General features: G+C 37.2%; 1 protein-coding gene across 2 annotated transcripts in view; it reads right to left on the bottom strand.

The window, feature by feature from the left end:
• Positions 1-1595: 1595 nt before the first annotated feature.
• Positions 1596-17129, bottom strand: part of mib1 (E3 ubiquitin-protein ligase mind bomb 1) — a 501099-nt gene continuing 485565 nt past the window's right edge. For both annotated transcript variants that reach the window (XM_090372633.1, XM_090372634.1), the window contains one exon: positions 1596-1870. In XM_090372633.1, coding sequence (XP_090228759.1) covers positions 1730-1870 — 141 coding nt within the window. In that variant the 3' untranslated portion in view covers positions 1596-1729. The remainder of the gene's footprint in view (positions 1871-17129) is intronic.

Here is a 17129-nt window from a genome sequence, read left to right as displayed (position 1 = left end):
CCTAAGACTGAAGAAGCTGGCCAAGTGAAATCAAACACAAAGGTCACATTGATTACTTTTTTTGATGGAAAAGACTTAGTTCATAAAGAATTTGTGGATAAGGGTTACACCATCACTCAAACTTCCTATTTCTATTTTGCAATGCCTGCAAGAGGCTATCAAGAAGAAATATCTCAAAAATTAATAAGGAAAAAAAAAAAAAATGTTTTGTTCATCATAATAATGCATTCTCATACAGGGGGATAGTGGGGATGATGAATGTAGAACAGTGGATGAAGACTATCAAAAAAAAGTGATTACTATGGATGCTTTATAACAATGGCAAGACCAGTGGAATATGTGTATTGCAGCAGAAGGAAGGTATTCTAAAGGAGACGTAGCAGGGAGGCATTTGTTTTTCTCGAAAAAAAAAAAAAAAATAATAATAAATAAACAATTTAGTCTATGAATACACTGACTAGACCTCATAAATATATCAATTAATGGTATGTTTATCCTTTTTTGATTGACATATTTAAAAATCATTTATATACTGAAGAAGTTAATATATAAATATAATAATTTCATATATTACTTCTTTTTTTTTTTGACTACTATATACATTTTGGAATGATCAAGTTTGCCAAAATAAATACGTATGAACTCAAACATTTAAAAAGAAAAAGCAAGCAGAAGTCAATAAATTTGAAGCATAAAATTTAATTTTTACTTCAAATGAAATAAAAAATCAAACTCATGCTAATAAGCAATGTACCGACAAAACTGGTGTTTAATGTTTTGCATATTTACGAAAATTGTAATCCAAGTGACCAAAAAAGTCATCTATTTAAGCTACAATAATTATATATGTGATAGGCTAAATTAAAAATACAGATATCTTAACCAAATAAGTGGCTGGCTGGTTGTTATTCATCTCACACAACATTTATATATACAAATTTCTTAGATTTTATTTGCCTCTTATCAGTGAAAAATGATACTGGTTATATACAAAACAAATGGAATAATATATTAAAAAATACAATTTAAGGACACTGTTAATCCACCAAAATGACAAAAGAATACAATTTCCAGCTATGCCAATTGAATATTTGAGCAATTATTTCAATGCTGAAGATTAGTATTCATCTACATTTAGAATCTGACAGAACTGTTATCCTCTGTTGCGAATGCCATTAGCAGTATATGACTGATTAATTCATTACTAAATCATATCATAGTTTGTAAAAAAGTTTTAAGCATTTTATCTCAGAACCCTTTATTCATAAATGAATAATTTTTTTCCCCTCTCAAATACAAAATCATACCAAACTCCCTCTTTTACAATTCTGAACTTTAATCACATAAATTTTCTAACAATTAGTTACATTAATAATTGTATTATAATACATACTACAAAACTGGTTTCACCAGAAATGGTTGCATGGGAGGGAGTAGATTTTAAATGAAATAAAATTTAAATAGAAATTAGGCACACTTCTCCCCATTTTAACAAAAGTTTTACTGCTACATAATCAAATTATGCAATATATGTGAAGAAGAAATGAAATATATATACATATATAGGGGAACTGAAAAAAAAAATTGTCACATCAATCAAATTAATAGCTTAGAGTAATCTGCAATCAAATTAAAAGGCTTTTGGACAAAGTCAATGCTGACACTATTATAACAAACTGTTAATAAGCCCCATGAGCACTTGTTTTAAAATTCTAATTCACAAGTAATATCAGTACAGGAGAATACGTTTCTCTACTTGCTTACGGCATATAGGACATTCTGACATTCTATCTCCACACATCTGGCAGGTTCCATGGCCACAAAGAAATATCATGTTCTTTAATCGGTCTAAACAAACTGGGCACATTGTCTAAGAATAACAGCAAAGAAAATTGAAATTAACACACACACACTAAGAATCAAAATTTCATTAGAGAAACTATACTACATAATATCTTAAACGAATAAGAGGTTTTCTTGTTCCTATACTTTTCTTAGTGCATTTGATACAATGAAATAGTTTAGCAGGAATGGTAACTAACAGTGGAATAAGCCAAAGAAAAGGGGTAGCAGAGTTTTAAAGCAAAGTAAATAATTATTTGCTAGAATATCTATTTTTGACATTTGTGATTTGGGACTGTTAAGTAGAAGATAAAAAGATTCTGTACAGATGATATCATATATCAGAACAGGTACTTACCATCATCGGAAGCAAGCATGAAACCACATTTGGAGTCACTCCATGTACCAAACTCATCAAGGAGCAATATGGAGATGGGGGGGGGACAGAGGGGCAAATAAGGGATACTTTTTCAAAACAAAGGACTCAAGAGCATAACAGCAAATGTAGGGATAAGAAATATGATAAATAAACAGACCACACTGCATTGTATCATAATTTAGATATATTTAATGCATTTAATTTAACTACACATTAACCAACTATACATTTTGGAGATTTTTCCCTTCTCCTTCCATGGTAAAAAAGGTACATGCATAAATTAAATTTATTAAATTAATCTAAATTATGGCATAACAAAGTGTAGTATGTTTATTTATAATATAGGGGACACTTACTTGTCTTTGAATTTTGACTAAATTGTTTTTTACTTTGCTTCTTACATTTAATGGGTTGTCAAATATACAGGTAACAGCTTTTATAACTCAGATGACTTTCCTACCAATAAAATTCTGAAAATTTACATTTCATTATTGTATTACTATGAAGTGCTAATGATACACATTACAGGGATTAAAAAAAAAATAATAAAATAACATTGTTTGCATTTGAGGACAGCCATCAAGACTAAGATAACATCAAAACTTTAGTTAATTTTATATCATTCACAAACAGTGCTCAATTAACAATGGCCCATCTGTTTAGTGGTTTCATGAAGACTCAAACACATAGCATGCAAAACTTGCAACTTAATCACAGGGCCATGGCCAGACTCTAAATGGAAATAGGTAGTTTTATATCAGCTGATGATTTACCTTTTTCTATAAAAGTAATCCCACATACTCCTGTAAATGATAAATGCTAGGTACTGCAATTGGGTAGTGGGAATCTTACTGTTCCCCAAATGTAAGGATTTTTGCAATTTGCTGCATTTAATGCAGCAAATTGCAAAATCTTACAATTGGGGAACAATAACTCTGAAATAACTTATACACCTGGTGGGGGTTGAACTAAACACAGGAGAAGAAGCGGGGAATTTGCAATTAATAGTACAGTTGAACATGAAGTTCTCCAAACAGTGTAGGTAGCAAGGAAGATCCACGGTGTTCTATCAATGAAACATTGAATGTTTGCTTACATATATATGGAAGTCATAATTTCACTATATAAGGCAATTAGTATTAGTATTATTAGGAGCAAACAATGCAAAGAAAGTAAGAATATACAGTATCAGTAAAAAAAAAATTTCTTTGAATGCTTCCCATTTAAATTTTGCTGATGGTAACATCATCATCAGTCCCATTGTATTGAATTTAAAAACTGTCTGAGACCATTATAATCACTTTTACGAAAGCAAAAATCTTTCCCCTTACCCCGATGTTAGTTACACCTTTAAGTAAATCTGACATCAATACACCGTGATCATTGCCATCTGGTGGTTCTTTTATCTGAAGATTCTTAATGCATGAATAATCACTGCTGATAAGTAGATCAAGAATATTACCCCCTCTAGTTGCCTCTCAAACATGCTGCTTTAGAAAACAATCATCCAATAAATCCACAAAAGTCTTGCTAGTGTGTGAGTGACCACCCCACAAGTTGCAATCAATATCTGGAAAGTTAAAATTCCCCATTATAAGACATTCTGATTTAATGACCTACTCTATTTTCAATGTACAGATATTCCTTGTACTCATCAGAGTCATTAAGCCAATAACATGCTCCTACTCTCATTTTTGCTTTCTCAGTACTTATGTTACACCAAACTGACTCAACATTGCCCTGGCCCCACATGTCCACTGTATGTACTGCCTTAGATTTTATGTGTTTCTTAATTAACAACATAACCTCTCCTCTCATCCCATTCTGTCTGTACACACAGCCTTGTGAAGAAATACCTACTGCAGGCCCAAAGATTTTTCCTACCTGCAATCTCGAGAACCTGCAGAACAGCGTCCACAGTTGCACTCCAGGTCATATGCGGCAAGCTACTGATCCAACATGAAGTAGCCTTCCACCAACTTCAATACTATAGAAGGAAGAGCCTCGCCACAAGAAACGGAGACTATGCAATAAACCTGAACATGTCAACTAAAGAAGATAAGAGAATAATTGAAGAAATGATGAATGAATGGAAAAGGGAGTGGACTGCCTTGGTGCTAGGAAGAACCACATACGAATTCCTACCAGAAGCTAAAATATTCGGCAAACAATACACTACATGGTTCGTGCCTGGACTTCACCCATCTTTTTTGCTAATCAGACATGGCAGTGCAAACTTCAAAGTTAAACTCTCTTGGACTAACAGACTCACCTCCCTGCCCCTGCAGATCACCAGAGACAGGACCTAAGAGCTCAACTACAAATAATCACTGAAGTATATGATCAAGAAAATGTCAAAAATCTCATCTCGACTCCTCAAAGATTCACCTTGTTTGCTGACTTTGCGGACAGTCTCTTCAAACACAGGAGAAGAATTCTTACTACTCTAACCAGAACCCAGATGCAGATGGACACCGAATTGGACACTCACTATGACAAAGACCACAGCACGATGCCAAGCCAAAGAATCCTGATTGGAATCAAAGGGTTCCACAGTCCTAACTCTACTTTTCTCAAGGGATGCCTCTCTCTTCCATCCCTACTACTTAAAACTTTTCTCCTCCCCTCCCCAAAACCTGACTTCTCCCACTGACATATAATTTTCCTTTCACTTTCACTTTTTTTTTTTTTAGGGATCCAGGGGAAGGCTCCTCTCTGGAGGAACCTCATCCTGGGTGTACCATCAATGCAATATGAACCCTGATGCGCCTCTATGTGGCAAAGGATGGGAGGTAGAGGGCAGTGAACAAACTCATTCTATGCCCTGTTGCATCCTGCAAAGATGCCAGGAACATTAGCTGTGTGTTTGTTCTGTTGAGTAAACACTCAACAGAACAAACACACAACCTACACATCCACACTGCCGGCATTGGCACACCTTATACAGATGCTACAGCAGCTAATGGACGAAACCCTGGAGACTGCCATGAAACATAAACACATTTGTACTACCCATATTCAAAGTTGTACTACCCATATTCAAATTCTACATTGTACTACCCATATTCAAATTCTGAATCCCTTATATCTGAGTGATACCATGACTCTGATATAATAATAGTAATAGTATTTGTCATATAGTGCAAGGAAGCCATAGGTTTTCACTGCACTGGCAAAAAAACCCAACCAATTCTATCTGGATATGCCAACAATGTCTGCATTTGATGACGACCAGGACTTCAAATTCATCAAATTTATTCACTTTGCTCCTAGCATTGGTGTACATGCACCTGCTTACTCTTAGTTACCCTAACACAGCTCATGTATTTGCTTGTTCCACAAGAACCCAATAGGTCTTGAAATATCTGACACCTTTCTTTCCAGGCTGTTGTATGTTCTAGTAGAAGCAGTGCAAGAATCACTTTCACTTCTGCCTGTGGCTACTGTTAATCTATTAGTCTATATATCTCTCTCTAGGCTAGCAGTTTTCTGACCCACCTAACACTGCCTTGATAACATCAGCAAATATTCCTGTGCACCCCTTCTTTTTAAGTGTACCCCATCCCTGTAGGAACTGTCTCTCCTGTTAGCAAGCACAGGCCATGCTGTGAAAAATTCTACACCATGAACCTTTCAGTCTCTCCAGGGCTGAACTGATTAACAAGGCTCTCATCATATACTACCTGCTATCATATCTTGGCAGAACTGCAGATACTTTCAAATTTAAATTTGAAATCCTAACTCAACTTTTTCTCAACATTTCTCTCTTACTTGTTAAGTAAGTCCTGAGATCTCCTACTTCAAATGTTAAATGTCATTAGTGCCAACATGTACAACAATATTATCTTTTGTGCTCTTAAAAGATGATGCCCACTCTACTCATCTACTTTTTGCCTCTGGCAGACATAAGCTGGTCCTATTCCACTTATCATATTTGTACAATATATTTTCTATTTCCCTAACAGACAATAACTATCTCCTGCGGAAACAGCACATTCTGCTTTGGAGATTGCTACTGTGTTGCCTGATGCACAAGTGTGAGCTTGGCATTCAGTTGAGAAGCTGGGAGCTTGATTGGAGAGATTCATGAACTGCTTATCAGCAGTGATTCAGAATATGCCCGGTGTTGGCGCCAATATTGTTGAACTAGCCGCCATATGGTAGCCGATAAGAAATAGCATAAGGTATATATATTGCAAACCGATAGCGTACAGTATAAAGTAAAACTAGAGAGCGTAATACGAAGCACTCAATTAGGAATCTGTTAGCTTATAGTATTATCAATTAAACTGTATGTAACCAGAAATCATGACCCAGACTAGAGCTGTGAAGCAAAGATCACAGACTAGCAAGAGTGCTGTGACTCAGGGGAGAAACAAAGAGGGCGATTCTCCAACGCATCACAGTCTCAAAAAATGTGTGAAATGTGAAACGTTTGACGACTTTTCTAAAACAGGACATGATCTAGCCAAGGAGGATGCTTTTGTGTGTGTGCTAGGTGTCTAGAGTGTCAAGAAATTAGGCGCCAACTGAGCATTCTGATGGGCATCTATGACAGCTTGAGATGTAGGGTAAATGCCCTCGAAGAAATTAATATGAGGGGCCCATCAAGCTCTCAGCTGCCCAGCTCAACAGCAGAGCTCAAGCCTGTGCATCAGGCAACACAGAGGAATCTCCAAGGCAGAATGCGCTGGTCCCAAAGGAACTAGTTATTGTTGGTGACCTATTGTCAGGGAGATGGAGAATATACTATGCAAGAGTGATAGGTGGAACAGGACCAGGGTATGTCAAACATGAATGATGTTGTAGAGCAGATATCATCTTTTAAGGGCACAAAAGGTGATATTGTTGTACACCTTGTAACTAATGGCATTAAGAGTAAGAGATCTGTAGATTTACTCAACAAGTACAGGTCAATGTTGAAAAACAGTTGTGAGTTAGGTTTGAATGTGAAAGTGTGTGCAATTCTGCCCAGACACGATACGAGGGAGTATATGATGACAGCCTTGTCGATCAATTCGGCCCTGGAGAGATTGTGCAAGGCTCAAGGGGGTAGAATTTTTTTTAAGCCTGGTCTGTGCTTGTTGACAGGAGAGACTGCTTCTACAGGGATGGGGTACACTTAAATAGAAAGGTTGCAAGAATATTTGCTGATGCTATTGAGGCAGTGTTAAGTGGGTTGGAAAACTGCTAGCTTGGGGGAATACACAGACTAAAAGGTTAACAGTGGCCGCAGGCGGAGGCAAAAGTGATTCTTGCACTGCTTCTATTAGAATGAGCAGCAGCCTGGAAAGCAAGGCAATGGAGATTTCCAGGACTGCTGGGAGTCATAGTGGAATAAATAAATACATGGACTGTGTTAGGGTAACTAAGAGTAGAAACAGGTGCATGTATACTTGCATGTACACCAATGCTAGGAGTATAGATAATAAATTTGATGAGTTTAAAGTGCTATTCAAGACATCAAAGGCAGATATTGTGGGATATCAGAGATGTGGTGTCACACAGACATAATCAGTGCAGAATTAGAATTTGGGAAGTACAATGTGTACAGAAAGGATAGACAAGACAAGAAGGAAGGAGGGGTTATGCTGTTAGTTAAGAAACACATAAAATCTAAGGAAGTACATCCAAGTGATGTTGGTGGACACCTTATGTTACACCAAACAGAATCAATGTAGATTCTGTTTGGTGTAACATAAGCACAGGGAAAGGAAAAATGAGAGTAGGTGTGTGTTATAGGTCTAATGAATCTGATGAGTACAATCAGCAATTGTGCAGAGAAATAGAGGGGGCCAGTAAATCAGAATGTCTTATAACGTGGGATTTTAACTTTACAGATATCGTTTGGAACTTGTGGGTTGGTCACTCGCACACTAGCAAGACTTTTGTGGCTTTATTGGATGACTGTTTTCTACAACAATATGTTTGAGAGGCAACCAGAGGGAGTAATACTCTTGATCTGATTATCAGCAGTGATTATTCATGAATTAAGAATTTGCAGATAAAGGAACCACTGGATGACAGTGATCACAATGTACTATGTGGGAATTACTTAAAGATGTAACTACCATCAAGACTAAAGGGAAGGCCTACTGCTTTCGTAAAGGTGACTACAGGGGTCTCAGACAGTTTTTAAATTTTGTACAGTGGGATCAACTGATGATGTTACCAACGTTGAATTCTAAATGGGAAGCCTTCAGGGACTTAATTTTGGAGGCTACTAGGCTTTTCATTACAACTAAGAAATACTGTTCAAGGTTTAGGCCTAAATGAGGCTTGTGGCAGAGAAGAAAAATGTATGGGATGCATATAAAGTATCAGGTGACACAGAAGCCTATGGCAGATTACAAGAAATCATTGGCAAAGGATGCAAAGAAAAACAGCAAAGAGTTCTTTACTTATGTAAAACTCTAGAAGAAAAGGGATGCATCTGATTGGACCATTTAACATAGATGGGTCTGACTATTGATGATCATGCTCAGGTCGCTGATAAACTGAATGAGTATTTTGCATCTACATTCACACATGAGGAGTTATTCAATGAGGGAAGTGCCAGAAGTTTATAAAACTCTAACAGGGAGCTAAGTGATTCTGTAATAACTGAGAGCAAAGCGGAGGAGAAATTGTTGAAGTTAAACATAAAAAAGGTACCTGGAGTGGATGGGATCTATCCAGTTATATTAAAGGAGGCAGCAAAGGAAGTAAGCAAACTCTTAACCATAATTATGAGAGCTTCCTTGGACTCCGGGGAGGTCCCCATGGACTGGATGTGTGCAAATGTATCACCAATTCACAAAGGGAGTTCAAAAGGTGACACAAGTAACTATTGATCTGTTAGTTTAACTTGTGTTCTGGGGAAAATAACGGAATCATTGGTTAAAGAAGCATTGCAGGATCATCTAGGCAAGACTGTAGTAATAGTTAAGACACAGAATGGGTATGTTAAATGGTGGTCTTGTCTGACCAATTTGATTGGATACTATGATGTGGTCACAATGGAACTGAATGCCAAAAATAATTTTGATATCATATACTTGAATTTCAGGAAAGCTTTTTTTTTTTTTTTTTTGGCTGATGTATGATAAGCAAGTGTATGATAAGCTCATACACTTTCTTTCTTGCATCACATGCCACTACTGCTGCTGCTACTACTACTACTACTGTTCCACATAGAAGACTGCTGTACTAATTTGAGTGAGATGGCATTAAGGGTAAGTTGCTACAATGGATAAAGGCATGGTTGAGTGGGAGATGACAGAGAGTGGTAATCAATGGACACTGCTCTTCGTGGACAAATGTTATTAGTGGAGTTCCCAAGGGTTCGGTGTTGGGCCCATTGTATATTTATCAATGATATTGATGAAGGTATATCAGGTTTAATGTCCAAGTTAGCAGATGATAAAGGTTTGTAGGGTTGTTAATGACAGTAAAGCAGTATGCTATTCCAACTGGATCTAGATAAGTTGGGCAAATTGGCTGAGAAATGGCAACTGAAGTTTAACATTGACAAATGCAAAGTAATGCATATGGGTACCAATAACCGAAGAGAAACATACCAACAGTGTGGTAGTACACTAGAGAAGTGGAGAGTGAAAAAGACCTGGGGGTGATTGTGCAGTCAAATATGAAGTTTGCTGAGTAGTGCAGATGGGCTGCCAGGGCAGGTCATGGAGTCTTGTCAATGATATATAGGAATTTTGCTAGCAGATACAGGGAGGTTATTATCCCGTTATACAAAGCTATGGTCAGGCCACACCTAGAGTACTGTGTACAGGTTTGGAGGCCTTATTTTAGGAAGAATGTAGAGATGCTAGAACGAGCACAAAGAAGAGCAACAAGATTGGTGAGGGGAACAAAGGAGTGCTCTTACCAAGAAAGGCTTAATTTCTGCAAATTGCAGGGCCTGGAGAGTAGGCACCTGTGAGGTGATCTGATTGAGGTGTATAAGGCTTTGAAAGGCTTAAGCAAGCTGAATGCTGATGGGATTCTACGTCTTGCTCAGATTAAGAACCTGAGCAAGTACAGATTCAAATTGAGGAAAGACAGTTGTAGAATAGATGTGCAGAAATTTGCCTTTAGCCAGCGGGTAGTTGATTGGTGGAAGACTTCCATCTTTTGTTGTGGAAGTTGATAGCCTAAATAAATTTAAGGCTGAGCTGAGCAGGCATTTGGAACAAATGGAGTGGTGAAATGGGAGGTTTTTTTTTTTTTTTTTTTGGCTGATGCTGCATAAGCTTGCTTTCTTGCATCGTATACCTCTACTAATGCTAATGCGCTAAAAATCTTCAATTAAAGAAACAACAGACAGCCGTGATCATAGTGTACTGAAGTTATGTGTGATTTTTTCAAAGAAATAACTAATTTTAATGGGAGAGGGAAGGGGAGAGAAGGTTTTTTTTGTTTCTTTTTCATAAAGATGATTACAATGGTCTTATATACATTTAAAAATTTTTTTTCATTGGGACCATGTGATTTTTAACAAATACCAAATGGGAAGTGATTCTAGACACTATTAAGCTTTTATTGACAAAGTACTGTTCAAAGAATAGATCAAAATGGATGCCAGATAAACTGATAGATTTAGCAGCAGAGAAGAAAAAAGCATGGGATAATTATATAATTTGTCAAGAGACAGAAAATCATATTGTGATCAAGATATTCAGTGGTTAGGCATGCTAAAGATAGTTTATGAGACACCTCAGGATAAGAATACAAAGAAAAGCAGAAGGAATTTTCTGCTTTATGTTAACATTACAAGAAAAGGGATGAACCACATAACTACTGATGATTCTCTACAGATTTCTGTCCAACTGAATAAATACTTTGTGCTTCTATATTCACATGTGAAGATCCTTTAGAAATGAGGATACTGATATTCTATGTAATACTGACTAAGAGTTAAATGATTTTTAAAACTGTACTGGAAAACAATAAAATCATAAAAGTTATCATAAAATCATTTGACTACTGGTTAGAAGAGAAACTGATGAAGCTCAGAGTAAATATGGCATCTGGTGTTGATGGAATCTATCAAACTATATTTAAAAGCAGCAGCAAAAGAGGTAATTTAGTCTTTAGTATAATAATTGAAGCATGCTTGATTCAGGTGATGTCTGTACGGACTGGAGATGTGCAAATGTCTTTTATTCAGAAGGATGGTTCTAATGGTGAATTGAATGATTAGTCACTATGTAATTATTACAAAGAATGGGATGCAAAGAATAATTCTTACATAATTTAGATTGTAGTAAAGTTGTTGTTGTTATTGGTTTTAGAAGCACAACTAAGGCCATGTTGCTCTCTGTATATTGTCTGTAAATTGAGTGTTTTCTGAGGCTGATTTTCTGTTTTGCTGGACGAAAAACCCGAGTTTCCGGGAGAAAAAAATCATACTACCTTCACCTGAGACCAACTAACTCAGCCACATTGTGAAAAAAATCCATAAAAATTCCTCCCATCATTGACGGGATTCGAACTCAGAACTTTTCCACCTGGTGTGAAGAGGATGGTGATCCTATCAACATTGTAGTAGAGTGTTGAACCAGTTCTTTACAAATGACTTTTGTATAGCTTAAGAGAAAAATACTATAGCAGATAAAGAAATGATTACATAAAAGGAAACAGAGATTGGTTACAAATGGGGTTCCATAATGTTCAGTGTTGGGTTTGTTTCTTTGTTTAGGGATTTATTAGGCACACTGGCATGTATGTCGATAATGCACCATACGTGTGGTTAGTATGTATGCTATTTCTTTTAAGATAGAGTTAATTGTAAAACTAGTACCAGTAGTTTTTAACACATTAAAGGAGGTGGTATGCATTAATAATTTTGAGAAATGTAAAAATGCTTGAGACCTTTGTTTTATTATACAAAAGTGGAGTAAGTGTAAGAGGGTCTTCTGTTGTGGTAGGAGTAAAAAGATTCTGGCGTTCTCTTGTATATTTTATGCATTCGACAAGAATGTTTCACTGAAAGCAGTGTTAGAGTGATGACACTAAGGGGGTATCTCCCTTCTTAAAAGATAACAATGAGTGATATTTGTGTGACCTATTCACAGACAAGTCAGTATTACCTCCTGTTGTCGGATTGAACTGAAGCTGGAAGGCCACTGCTCAAGGTTTGGCTTGATACTTCGAAGTTTATTATTAGGTTGATTTTCTAATGATAACTGCCACTGGTACATGAATTTTTCCTGGATTATTGGTCTATAGTCTTGATGAGGTACTTTCCACTTGTTGTCGGGTGGTATGTTAGCCGATTTGGCAGCACTGGCCACTAGTTCATTTCCAGGAATTTCCCGGGACCCAACAGAAGTATGTTTCTCTCAAGTTCTGATAAGATATACAAAGAGGTGATTATTTATTTCATGACTGGGTGGGTGATGTTCATGGTGTTTTTTAGTGCTTGAAGTGCACTTAAAGAATCTGAGAAAATTATGCTGTTTTTAATATCAGAGGACTCAACGTAATCCAGTGCAACTTGAATTGCTATTAGTTCAGTAGAGAATATACTGAACTGATACATTAATGTGATGTTTGGAAAAACTGCGGCGATTCCAACGTGGGCATCATTCTTTGTTCCATCAGTATGTACTACAACAAAGTTGGGAAAGTGGTCTACTACTGCATGCTATAGCTGCAAGAAATTTTCTCTATGTAAAGTAGATTTATTCCATTTATGAAGGTGTAAGTCACATGTAGATGGAGTGATGTTCCAAGGAGCAAGAGAGAATGGGAGGATACGTGCCACATTGTCCAAGGTTAAATTTAGTTCTTCTAAGAGGTGTTTTATTCTCATACCCAAAGGACAGTTAGCAGTAGGGCGGTTCTGGTATAACCTCCTGTGCTGTGATGTGAAAAGTATTTGGGTGTTCTGATCTAATTTTATATGTGTATTTCATAGATCTAATTTTATATGTGTAGCATAGTATCAGATATTGTCTTCTGATTGAGAGAGGTGGTTCATGTGCTTCAGCATATAAAATATGTATCGGAGATGTGCGATATGCTCCTAAGGCAATGTGTATTGCACTACGATGGATAGGGTCAAGCCAGTGAAGGACACCAGGTCTTTCTGAGCTATACACTAGTGCTCCGTATAATCGTAACAAGGTAAGGTGATCAGCTCCCCACTTAGTTGCTGAGAGAACCTGGATGATATTTAGCTTTTGCTGACAGGATGTTCTTAGTTTTTTAATATGCTCTAAAAAGGTAAGCTTATTGTCAAATGTGATTCCTAAGAACTGTATGGTGGGTGAACTGCTATTGGTTGGCCATTCAGTAGTAGTAGTTCCGGATGTGGATGGAGTTTATGTCGGCAGCAAAAATAGATGCACAATGTTTTTTGGGGACAAAGTTGAAAGCCATTAGTTTGTCTCCATGAACTGATCTTAGTTATTGCCCCTTGTAACTGTCTCTCAACAGTATTCATGTTTTTCACATTACGCAAAATGCTAAGATTATCTACAAATAGTGCTGTATCAATAGTCTTTGTAAGTTGTTCAGCAATGGTGTTTATTGCAATTATGAAAAATGTAGCACTGAGTACAGAGCCTTGGGGAACACCTTCTTCTTGTAACAATACTCGGGATAAGGAAGTTTTAAATCAAACCTGAAATGTGCATTTGCACAGGAAGTTCTGTATCAAAATCAGTAGATGATCTTGAAGTCCATGGTGATGTAATTCATGGAGAATGCCATACTTCCACATGGAATCATAAGCTTTACTGATATTGGATCTGATCTGTTCTGATCTGAAGAATGCATTCCGAATGGAGTTCTCTAGTCTTACTAGTATATCTAGAGTCGATCTGTTTTGGTGAATACCAAATTGTGCAGAATGTAGGAGATTAAAGTTTTCTAGGAACCATATCAGTCAACAGTTTATCATCTTTTCAAGAATTATGCAGAGGGTCAAGACAATGGGTCTATAGCAAGTGGGGTTTGTTGGATCTCTTCCTGGTTTGAGGAATGCAAGGACTATAGCATGATGCCATTGTTTAGGGAACGTATCTTCTATGAAGTAAAATCTATTAAAAAGATCAGCACTTAGTTCCTGTATCACTGAATAGTGAATATTATCAGGTCCTAACGTTCTGCATCTAGATGTTGACAGAGCTCTATGCAGTTCATGGATAGTAAATGGTAGGTTATACTGTTTATTCCCTTTTGATGAAAAGTTTAATTTTTGTTTTCTGTTTTTGTTTTAAATCGAAGGTTGGTGTGTAACTTTCTATTGCTGATGCTTTGGCAAAAGTTTCCCCTAAGATATTGGCAATTTGAAAAGGGTCAGAAATGTTCTGTCCCCTCCATTCCATGATAGGCACAGGAGTCGTCTGGTGTTTGCCATTATTTTTCTGATTATTTTCCAAATTTCATGTGTAGGAGTTTTCTTGATTGATGGTTGAAGTAAAGTGGATTCAATCTGCCTTTTTATTACTAACATACCTTGCTCTTTCTCTGGCACATTTATACTGGATGAGATTAACTGTAGTTGGACTGCAGCAAAAGGTATTCCATGTTTTATTTTGCATTTTTTAGCCCCACAGCATTCATCACTCCACCAAATTTTTGGGTCTATCGGCAATTTTGAAGAGGATTTTCGTATGACTTTTTCTGCTGCATGTAATATTGTTTTTGTGACATAGTCAACCATTTCATTGGTGGGGATTCTTGGATTATTTCTGGGTCAAATTTAGCTAGTTTTTTATATGTCTGCCAATCTGCTTTATCAGTGAGCCACTGTGGAATTTTAGTAGAATGATAAGAGGGCTTGTTTAGTAATTAAATTAGTATGGGAAAATGATCACTGTGCAGTGGATCATTGTTTATTGTCTACTTTAGGGTAGGATATAGGTCTTCTGAACAGGACAAGTCTATTGCAGTATCTGTTCCGGAAGGAAGGTGAACATATGTGGGTGACCTATCATTTAGGAGCAGAAGGTTGTTGTTGCCCCATAGTGTGTGATGACCATTTAAATCTCCCAGAATGAGGAAAGGTGTGGGGAGTTGAGCTATGAGATTATCTAGATCATTTTGTTGAAAGCTATAAGTAAGTGGAAGGTACAAGGAGCAAATTGTCATATGCATATCAGCAGCTATGTGGACTGCTACAGCCTTAAGGGGAGAATTCAGTAAGACACGCTTGGTAGGAATGTGTGGGTTTACTAAAACAGCTACACCACCATGTGCAGTATTTTGGACAGTTCTCTTTTCTAAAGATATTATACTGAGACAGTTTTGGTGTATCTTGAGGTTTTAAATATGTCTCTTTAAGGCAGATGTATTGGCATTTAGAGGTAAGATCATATATGCCATCAATATTGGCACGGAAACCACGACAATTCCACTGAATTATCGTGTTCATTATTTGTTTCTTGTTAGGCTTTCAGAACATTTCGTGTTGTTGAACTTCTCTGTTTTTCACTCTTGTTTTTATCTTTTTTTGGAAAGTGAGGCTTTCCTGTGCCCATGTTTTCTTCGACAAAAATTTCTAGGACACCATCATCTGCAGATTTTTCATTAATATCCATTTCCTCTTGATGTCTGGAAGTTTTGATTTGTTTTTCTTTGCCTTCTTGGTCCGGGGGTGGGGGGGGGGTGTAGTTTTTGGTGAGGTATGGATATTGGTGTATTGTCTGCTTGAGTTTGGGTTGTACTGTACAGGGTGACATAATTTGAGAAAGAAAGAAATTATCAGTACCCACTTTTGTGGATACTGATAATTCAGTTTACATTGCTGTTGACTGGTATCTTTTGGTGATTTGGGCGTATGTAGGTCTGTTTGGATGGGTCGGTGGTGATATGATCCACTTTGCTTCTTGATAGGAAACATTATGGTTTGTTTTATACTTCTGAATAAGTTTTTCATTTTTCCAGCCTTCATGTGTTCTAGCATAGGCAAGGTGGTCTTTTTTAAGACCACCTTGCCTATGCTAGAACACATGAAAGTCTGGGCATATTGGTTGAAGGACAGTACAGGCTTTGCAGTCGTGTTCTACTGAACTGCAATTTGCATAAGTAGGGGTTCCCTAGCAAGCTGTCGGGGAATGTCCATACTTCTGACATTGGAAACACCATAGCAGGGTTGGAATATATGGTCTGACATTGCACACCAGATATCCGGCCTCAATGGATGTTGGACGATGCAGTGTGTTAAATGTCAAGATGAGATTTTGTGTAGGGGTCCGATTGCCATCTTTTCTGGTGGAGATTCTCTTGACTTGAATTACTCCTTGATCTTTAAGTTCTTCTAGCATTTCCTCTTCAAATGCATCTAATAAATCCCAGTCTCAGATCACTCCTTTAGAGGTGTTCAGTGATCTGTGGGGTGTCACAGTTACTGGTAAACCTGCAAAGGGATTAATGGTCAAAAGTCACTCAGAATGTTTGGCATTAGAGGTCTTGATATGAATATCTCCTGACCTCAGTCTTTTTAGGGACTTGGGAGATCCAGCTCTACTTTCTAATTCCTTTTAGGATGCTGAATGGTGAGAGTTTACCAATTGCATTTTCTCCTGTTGAGTGAACGATCAAGAAAGTTGGAACTGGATGTGTCTCTGTTTTCAGGTGTTTGGAAGTTCCTGCAATGGAACCATCTTTCCATTTAGATGTCTGGGGTGCACCTGGCATAGTCAGGTGCACCCCAGACATCTAAAAAGAAAAGCCCAGATAAGTCAGAGTTTGATTTACTCATGACGTGCTCTTTTGGTCCTGGGAGATTATCTTTTTCTCTCAGGTTACCAGCCCTGCCACGTGGAGGCAAGAGCGGTGCCTCCACGTGTAGTATAATTTCAGCAGTGACCCAAATGAAGAGAAGGTTAGTATGAACTAAAAATAAAAAAGGGGGTTAAAGAAAGGTACTTGCCTTTCTAGGTTATATTATTTGAATAGATCTATTTAATTC

Source organism: Mastigoproctus giganteus, chromosome 4 (genome assembly GCF_048544385.1).
Source record: "Mastigoproctus giganteus isolate SK-2022 chromosome 4, ASM4854438v1, whole genome shotgun sequence".
Lineage (NCBI taxonomy): Eukaryota > Metazoa > Arthropoda > Arachnida > Uropygi > Thelyphonidae > Mastigoproctus > Mastigoproctus giganteus.
Note: the sequence above shows the minus strand (reverse complement) of the source record. Positions and strands in the feature narration are given on the sequence as shown.